The sequence below is a fragment of the Vanessa cardui genome, chromosome 14 (assembly GCF_905220365.1).
Source record: "Vanessa cardui chromosome 14, ilVanCard2.1, whole genome shotgun sequence".
Lineage (NCBI taxonomy): Eukaryota > Metazoa > Arthropoda > Insecta > Lepidoptera > Nymphalidae > Vanessa > Vanessa cardui.
In genome coordinates this window covers 366,965-375,624 of record NC_061136.1, presented here as the reverse complement: position 1 = coordinate 375,624, position 8,660 = coordinate 366,965, and the positions used below count along the sequence as shown (strand labels likewise).

Sequence of the window (8,660 nt, the reverse complement as noted above, 5' to 3'; positions counted from 1 at the left end):
TTAATTAAGTTTTTTAACGCGCGCGCGCTGTAATGGCGGCGGATTAGCTTCGTCGCTCGATGAAGTCTCAGTAGCGCCGCTCGCGTCACTCGGTGGTACTAAATGCTGTGATGGCCGAGGGAATAACAGCGGAAAAAGGATATGGGATTAATATTGGCGGGAAAATAGGAAAGCAAGCTAGAACATTCCCCCCCACTTGAAATCACTCCAGGGATTTCAAAAATATGACATTAAGTTTTATGAAAAGAATAAGAAATAGATAATTGAATGTAGTGCTGAGTTCAAATGAATCTGATGCGAGAATAATGTTTTGTTAAAATTGTTATATTGTTATAGAAAGACTGAATTAAAAAAAAAAAGAAATAGGTAATTAATATATTGATGAGCTAAGAATTGACCGGTAAAGGACAAATTTTTACGACGGGTCTGCGAAGTAACCCATTTGCTGTACGTAACGTAACTACTCGCACTATGCCGTCAGTGCCAGGATGAAGCGCAGTCACACGACCGAAACGCCATTCTAATGGTGGTAGGTTTTGTTCAACAATTACAACTACATCGTCTATTTTAACATTAGGCTGCCTCTCGAACCATTTGCATCTTTGCTGCAGGGTGTGTAGATAAGAGTTTCGCCACACCTTCCAAAACGATTGAGTTAGTCTTTGTAACATCTGCCAACGCTCTCGAGGCGGCAAATAAACTTCCGTAAGCGGCATCTCGGGTAATGAAACCAACGGCCCTCCAGTGAGAAAGTGTCCCGGTGTTAAGACATCCACTTCAGAAGGGTCACTAGATAACGCGCACAACGGCTTAGAATTTAACACAGCTTCAATTTTATTAATGACAGTTAGAAGCTCTTCAAATGTTAGCACTTGTAAACCAACGACTCTTTTTAAATGATATTTCATTGACTTGACACCACTTTCAAAAATCCCTCCAAAATGACTACCCGTAGGTGGGTTGTGATGCCAAATAATGTTTCGTTTCGAAAGCTCTACATTCAGATCAGGTTGTCTAGTTAAGAGAAACTGTTGCACTTCAGTTAAATAACGTTTAGCGCCAACAAAATTAGTACCGCAATCCGAAATTATCAATTTGCAAAGACCGCGACGTGATACAAATCTATCGAAAGCAGCTATGAATGCCTGTGTTGACAAGTCTGTTACCAGTTCTAGGTGTATTGCCTTTACTGCTAAACACACCATCATGCAAATATACACCTTGTAAGTGCGAGCATTACGCCTTTTGCTTTCTTTAATCACAAAGGGACCTGCAAAATCTACACCAATATTTTGAAAGCAACGTGTACCTTGTACTCTAGGTTCTGGTAAATTTCCCATAAGAGGGGTAATGGGTGTAGGTTTTACTCTACAACAGGTAACACATTTTGCGAGGCGCGATCTTATGAGATTTCGTATTCCTAAAATCCAGAACTTTCGCTGAATTATCGATTGTAAAATTCGTGGTCCGCAATGAAGATGTAGTCGATGGTAGTAATCTATAATTAGAACAGAAACTCGAGAAATTTTAGGTAACAATAAAGGATAAATCGCGGACAGTGGCAGCTGCGCATTTTCCAAACGCCCCCCCACTCGCAAGAGCCCTGCCTGATCGATGAAGGGATTTAGTTTTTGAATGGACCGTGAATATGATTTGTTATCTTTAATTGATTTAATTTCTTCACCAAAATGATTTGTTTGTTCATGTTTCACTAGCACGAATAGGGAGGATTCCAGCTCTTCTGTGATTAAACCTTCATAATTCTTGTTGAGTTTTCTTGATTTAGAAATAAATCTTAAACACCATGCTACTATTCGCTGCACTTTAGATAATGATGAGTAATCTTTTAATATTTTTGCTATAGGATTTTCGTTACAGTGATTGGATTCAACAGTATGTACTAAATGAGGTAACGTTTTTAGCTCCGGTAGATTTTCAGATGATGTATATGAATATTTTGATATAGGCCAGTCAGACGATTCTAATACGAGCCACGCTGGACCAGCCCACCACAACGGAGACGAGATTAATTTGGAGCATGTAAGTCCACGACTACTGTGATCCGCAGGATTGTCATTCGTAGATACGTGGTGCCAATTTTTTGTTCCTATAGTGTCAGCAATTTTTACTACGCGATGAGATACAAATGTCTTTAGTTTGTAAGGTTCAGTATTAATCCAGGATAGCACTGTACTACTGTCCGTTAGTGCGATTACGTTTCTAATTTTGATATGTGACTGAAGTAAATCGTTCATATGTTTCAAAACTCGAGCTAGAAGCACTGCACCAAGAAGTTCAAGACGGTTTATAGTAATCGGTTTAATCGGCGATACTCGCGACTTAGCAATAATTAGATTTATCGATGCTTTATTTTGATTTATAGACTTTAAGTATACGCAACATCCATAAGCTTTAGAAGAACCATCACAGAAACCAATAAGATCGCATACCGTTGAAGTTGAAGCTAAAATGAAACGTGGAATTTTTATTTTATTTAAATTACTTAATTCAGCAACAAATTCTTTCCATTGTTCTACAATATCTTCTGGAATTGGATCATCCCAGTTCAACTGGAGCCGCCACAGTTCTTGAATTATAAGTTTTGCTTGCAGAACCATGGGCGTAAGCCAGCCTAGAGGGTCATAAATTCGTGCTACGTTGGATAGAATTGAACGTTTAGTGCATTTAGGGTTTAGCTCTGATTGAGAGTACGTAAAATTATCTTCAATTGGGTCCCATTGAACTCCCAATATTTTTAAAGTCTGTTGATTTTTATCGTCACAAAAGGATTTTGGGACTTGACAATGCTCCGTAGGCAGTTGTGCGAGAAATTCAGGTGAGTTACTACTCCATTTTCTCAACTCAAATTTACCGCAATCTAGTAAATTTATTAATTGATTTTTCAGATCTAGTGCACAAGTTAAGTTGGGTGCACCAGCAGTGGTGTCATCCATGAAAACATCTTCACGCGGTATGCTAGCAGCTTCAGGCCACTGTTCTCCATGATCCTTTGCTAGCTGATGTAGCGTTCGAATTGCTAAATAAGGAGAACTGCTAACGCCATAAGTGACAGTTTTAAGTTCGTATTCCAGGACTTCTTCGGTAGATGAATTTCGCCATAATATATGTTGATATTTGCGATCCTCGGGTCGTAAATCTATATTTCGATACATTTTTGAAATATCAGCTGTAAATACCAATGGATGTAAACGAAACTTAGTAATTATGTCTACTATGTCATTTAAGAGTTTGGGGCCCGTGTATACGATGTCATTCAAAGAGTGTCCAGTAGTAGTCTTTGCGCTAGCGTCAAACACTACTCTTAGTTTAGTTGTTGCACTGTCGGGTCGCAGTACGCAGTGATGTGGAATGACATACCTAGAATCTTTGTCAGACATTTTGACAACTTCCATGTGATTTAGGTCTTCATACTCCTTCATGAATTTGCAATATTCGTTTTTTAATTCAGCATGACGACGAAAGCGTTTTTCCAAATTGTATAACCTGGATAATGATCCGTGGAAAGAATCACCTAACTCCTCTCGCTCTTCCTTAAGTAGTATCGGTACTACATATCTGCCGTCTTCGTTACGACGAACAAGGTCTGTATATAACTTTTCGCAATTTTCATTTTCTGGATTTGTAACTCTCGCCTTCGGTGGCTCTTCTACTTCCCAGAATTGCTTGACGATATTGTCTAAGTCAAGTGTAGATGCTACCAGTGCTGTAGTACATGCTGGTGTTTGATATTCAGGGTCAAACCTTCCCGTGATAACCCAGCCGAACACGCTATGCAGCGCTACCGGTAAGCCCGGGCCTACGTCTAGTCGTTGACCATCATAAATGTTATGGAAAAGTTCCGCTCCTATTAAAAGATCAATATCACCTGATTTATCAAAATTGTTATCCGCCAAAACTAAATGTCTATAATTTGTTTTTACTATTTGCGGAATTTTAACAGAAGGCATTTTATGAGTTATTGACTTCATAACGATCGCTTGTATATTAAATTTAGGTTGATCCGAATTTTGGGGTTGTATAGTGAATGACGTCATTCCTTTGACTTCATGTATCGGGTTCTGACCTAGACCGGCTACGGTTATGTTACAACGACGTAGCGGTAAGCCTAAAAGTTGTACACATTCTGACGTCACAAAACTGTCCTGCGCACCACTATCAATAAGTGCACGAATATTAAAAACACCGTTAGGGCCTCGCGCCCGTACAACACACGTACCTAATAACACAAACGAACGACCATGTTCTAAATTGGCACTAGAGTTGACAGAATTAATCGGTACAAATGATTCGCTATCAGCCGAACCTTGAGGAGGCACGGATGACACCGCGGGGCACGCCGCAGTATTATCCCGATCTCTATGAAGAAGCGTATGGTGACGGCTGTTACACTTCGTACAACACGTCTTTGAAAAACATTTATCCGCAGTATGATTTAATCGTAAACAGTTTACACATAATTTTTTTGTTTTAACAACAGTTTCCCTATCTTGAACGGTTTTGTCATAAAATACAGGACACTTATAAATTGAGTGGTTTGAATTTCCGCAACAGGCACACTCAAGGTATTTATTCGAAGAAGCGTGAGCATAAACATCGATATTAGAACATAAATTATTATTTTCCCTTTTATAATAATTATTCGTTAAAAATTCTTTTTCAAAGTACGGCCCTGTATTTTCAAATTCTTCGCAATGTACGGGAAATGAAACGGATCTGTTATAGTTGTTATTATTATTATTTTTACGTAAATGAGATTGCATATTATATTTTAAAAACGAGCCGATGGGTTCACTAGCCTCGAGTACCTTTATATAACCGTGTAAATATATTAAAAGGTCATTAAAAGTAGGTATTTGATTATTATTTTGTAACTCGAAACGTTTACGTGTATCGGAATCTAATTTACGAGACGATAAGTAAAACAAAATAAATTCACCCAGATTATCGATCTTTATTGACTTGAGAGCATTAACAGATTCTTGTAATAGACTTGTAAGTTTACGTAAATCATTAATATTACATGTTTTTAATGACGAATAGTTACATATTTTTTCCAAATAATTCACAGCTAATATTCGTTTATTTTGATATCGATCGATAAGTGTGTCAAAAACTATTTGATAATTATCTGCGGTAATAGGTATCCCCTTTGCTATGGATAAAGCGGAACCCACGAGACACGACATTAAATAATGAAATTTTTCGATATTACTAATGTTATTATTAGTATGCACCAAAGACAGAAATGTATCGTAAAAGGTTTGCCAATGTTCAATATTTCCATCGAATTTGATTAACTCGATTTTTGGTAAACGAGCTCGTGAAATAGGTTTTTGATTATTATAATCCGTCGTATTTGATGCGGCCCCCGCGAGTGGCATGGCGGCGCTTTCATCCGACAACGACGGCAATAATGCCTCGGCGACTTCCATTATCGCATAATACATTGTATCGAAAGAATCTAATGATTGCATATCAATATTTTCACTAGGATTTAACATAAGTTTTATCGAATTAATTTCATTTGTAAAATCTATGAATTCTTGACGTAAATCATTAATTCGTTTGTATCTACATTTAAAAGAACCGAGTTTACTTTTATCGTTCGTAACTATACAAGACAAATCGTATAATATTTGTATTTCTCGAAAAACATATTCTCTTTTATTAATAAGCAGTTTTAATTTTATTTCAAGTTCCATTTTTATAAGTTTTAAAAGTTATTATATTATATCAAAAATTAGTACCTAGGTATTCGTAGGTAAGCCGACGCTATAACCCGACTAAATTAAAAAGTTATTTCTGAACAAAGTTTTTAGAAATTATGCAATTTTGTTTTATTGATAAATAGTTTACGTGCTTATAATTTGTTTTAAATTATATATGGACTAATCTGGAGTATCTATTCAGAAGATTTGAACCCAGCACAACATAGGAATTTCGTGGAAAATTTGGCTCGATAGACCACTAATAATGGCGGGACTTGAATGGCGAAAATCTCGAACCATAAGCCGCTCGAATGTTTTTAATTGTTTGTTTTAAATTGAAATATACGTAACCCGTTTATGTTAAATTTTGTTAACTGTTCTAGTTGCAAGGAGTAAGTATAATGTAAGGATTAGAGGTAGGCTTGTAGGTACTTACCTCGGCCGGTTAATTGCAAATTTAGTTTCACAACAGATTTTGTTTAAAGTTCTTATAAAGTTCTGCTTATAGCACTGATGACACCTTTTATATGTCCTGGTAACACTTTCACTAGGCCTTTTGTGTATTTTGAGGTTTTAGTATTGTTTTAGAAGAATTTTAATTAAGTTTTTTAACGCGCGCGCGCTGTAATGGCGGCGGATTAGCTTCGTTGTTCGATGAAGTCTCAGTAGCGCCGCTCGCGTCACTCGGTGGTACTAAATGCTGCGATGGCCGAGGGAATAACAGCGGAAAAAGGATATGGGATTAATATTGGCGGGAAAATAGGAAAGCAAGCTAGAACAAAATGAAATAATAATAATATAAAAAAATAAAAGAAGGCACTACTTTTTTATAATGAAATTAGTGTATTATAAACATACTGCCTTCATTTTAAATCATTTTAAAATGAAGGGAGTATGTTTATGTACGAAAAAAAAAATTAAGTTCAATTTCGGTTATTACAATAGTCTTAAGTCAACAACTTCTCAGTTGCCTTATAAACCTAAGCCATCCTTTAATTACTTATTTAATTTTTAAGTAAGACAAGTTTCTTACTTAAATCTTCAATTGATATTGTACAACAAAAACAATGTAAAAATTTACAGTACTAAATCTCGACAACGACTGTAATGCTTATGTCTATATCCACTGATTTTCTTGACTGTTTAAAACAATGGTAGATACAAAATCTCTCGTCATACAAACGAAAACAAAAGAACGCGGCTACTGTCCCGCCCACGATCGGATACAAATGCCGCTTGAGCGAGTCGCTATTTTAATGGCTGAACTGCAAATGTGACTCAAGTTTATTCGTAATCGGGGCCGCGTAACTTAACAATTAATAGCAAACAACGACGGTTTTACAAGTTAAATGCTACCTTTGTATTTGTCTTATACACTTATACAAAGCCGGTATTCAATTTCTATTCAAATCAAATCAAATCAACATTCGCTCTATTCGAAAACGTTCTTACGACCAATTTCGAATGTCACATTCGAAGATTAAAGCAAATTTATAGTCAGCAACATTTTAAGATTGATTGTATTGATAGAATAAGTGACAAATCATTGCATAAACACGGTAAGTAAATACAAGCTTGTGACACCGAGTTTCCGACTCCGCAAAGTCAATTAACCCTTCCTGGGGTATAGTGTAAATTAATTTAATAAAGTTCCGCAAATATTTAATAGTTAGCAATTAATTAATATTTTGTTGAAAACTGTATCATACATGGATTTTTCTTAATACTATTTTTTATAAGACGATAACTAGTGGTATAATAGTGTAATTACTAGGGTCTTTTTTATGGAATAGGTTGACGGACGAGCATATGGGCCACGTGATGGTAAGTGGTCACCATCACTCATAGACAATGACACTGTAAGAAATATAAACTATTCCTTACATCGTCAATGCGCCACCAACCTTGGGAACTAAGATGTCCCTTGTGCCTGTAGTTACACTACACTCACCCTTCAAACCGGAACACAACAATACTGCGTACTGTTGTTTAGCGGTAGAATATCTGATGAGTGGGTGGTACCTACCCAGACGGGTTTGCACAAAGCACTACCACGAAGGAAGGTTTGTAAATGTACGTTTAAATATATATTTTTAAGATGACTGTGAAGATACCATGTTTGCTACTAGAAAATAATAGTGTGATTAATTTATTAGAACATGAAAATGTTTCAAAACAAAAATAAACTTTATTCATGTAGGCTTTTACAAGCACGTCATTGAGTCATTTAACAATTAAGTAAAGCTACTCGGAAAGTAGATTCTACCGAGAAGAATAGGCAAGGAACACAGTAGTTACTCTTTTTGAATATTTAAATGTAGACTTTATGGGTCCTTCTTTTCTTATAATAATGAATTTAAACCATAATTTTTAACACATTAATATTTGATTGACTCAACCTTTTGTTCCAAATGTTGAATAGTAACTATTGATATTCTTGCCGGCTATCTCGTAAGATTGTACATTCCGAATCGATAACATATTAGATTTAATACGTCCTCGACGACCTCCGGGGTCAACTAATGTGTACACCGGTTTTCATGGGTACTCTACTCCTAGGTCTCAGGTTCGATCCCATTAATGTATGGGATGTTATCCAATAATCATTTATACAGAAATAATTTACTAATAAAAAAATAATCTTTTTTATTTTTATAGACAAATCGAGAGTAGTCACCACCACCCAAAGCCCGCAAAAGCTATAAGAAATATTAAACATTCTCTTCATCGCCAATGTTTCAACAATTCCGGAAGCTGAAATGTAATGTCCCTTGTGCCTGTAACTATCCCAGCTTACTCACAATACTAAGTATTACTGTTTGGCGGTAGAATATATGATGAGTAGGTAGTACCTAACTAGACAAGCTTGCAAGGTTTTAATGAGCTGATATAAACAAATACCGTATTTTTTATTTATTTATTAATAAGCAC

General features: G+C 36.1%; 1 protein-coding gene across 1 annotated transcript; it reads right to left on the bottom strand.

Moving 5' to 3' along the window:
• LOC124535377 lies at positions 1–5,453 on the bottom strand. Its single transcript, XM_047111586.1, has 5 exons — positions 5,320–5,453; positions 2,504–4,377; positions 1,310–1,420; positions 471–826; positions 1–105 (listed from the first exon to the last, which is right to left on the bottom strand). Exons 1-5 carry the CDS (start codon positions 5,451–5,453, stop codon positions 1–3), a joined length of 2,580 nt encoding a protein of 859 aa, XP_046967542.1.
• Between the last annotated feature and the right edge of the window lie 3,207 nt (positions 5,454–8,660).

Excerpts from the sequence above, each read along its gene's own strand:
- LOC124535377 (XM_047111586.1), bottom strand. The coding sequence starts at position 5,453 with ATGGAAGTCGCCGAGGCATTATTGCCGTCGTTGTCGGATGAAAGCGCC. Across the intron at positions 1,421-2,503 it reads AGAATTTGTTGCTGAATTAA|GAATACGAAATCTCATAAGA; the intron begins GTAATTTAAATA and ends TCTGGATTTTAG. Across the intron at positions 106-470 it reads ATCCTGGCACTGACGGCATA|CATTTAGTACCACCGAGTGA; the intron begins GTGCGAGTAGTT and ends CGGCCATCACAG.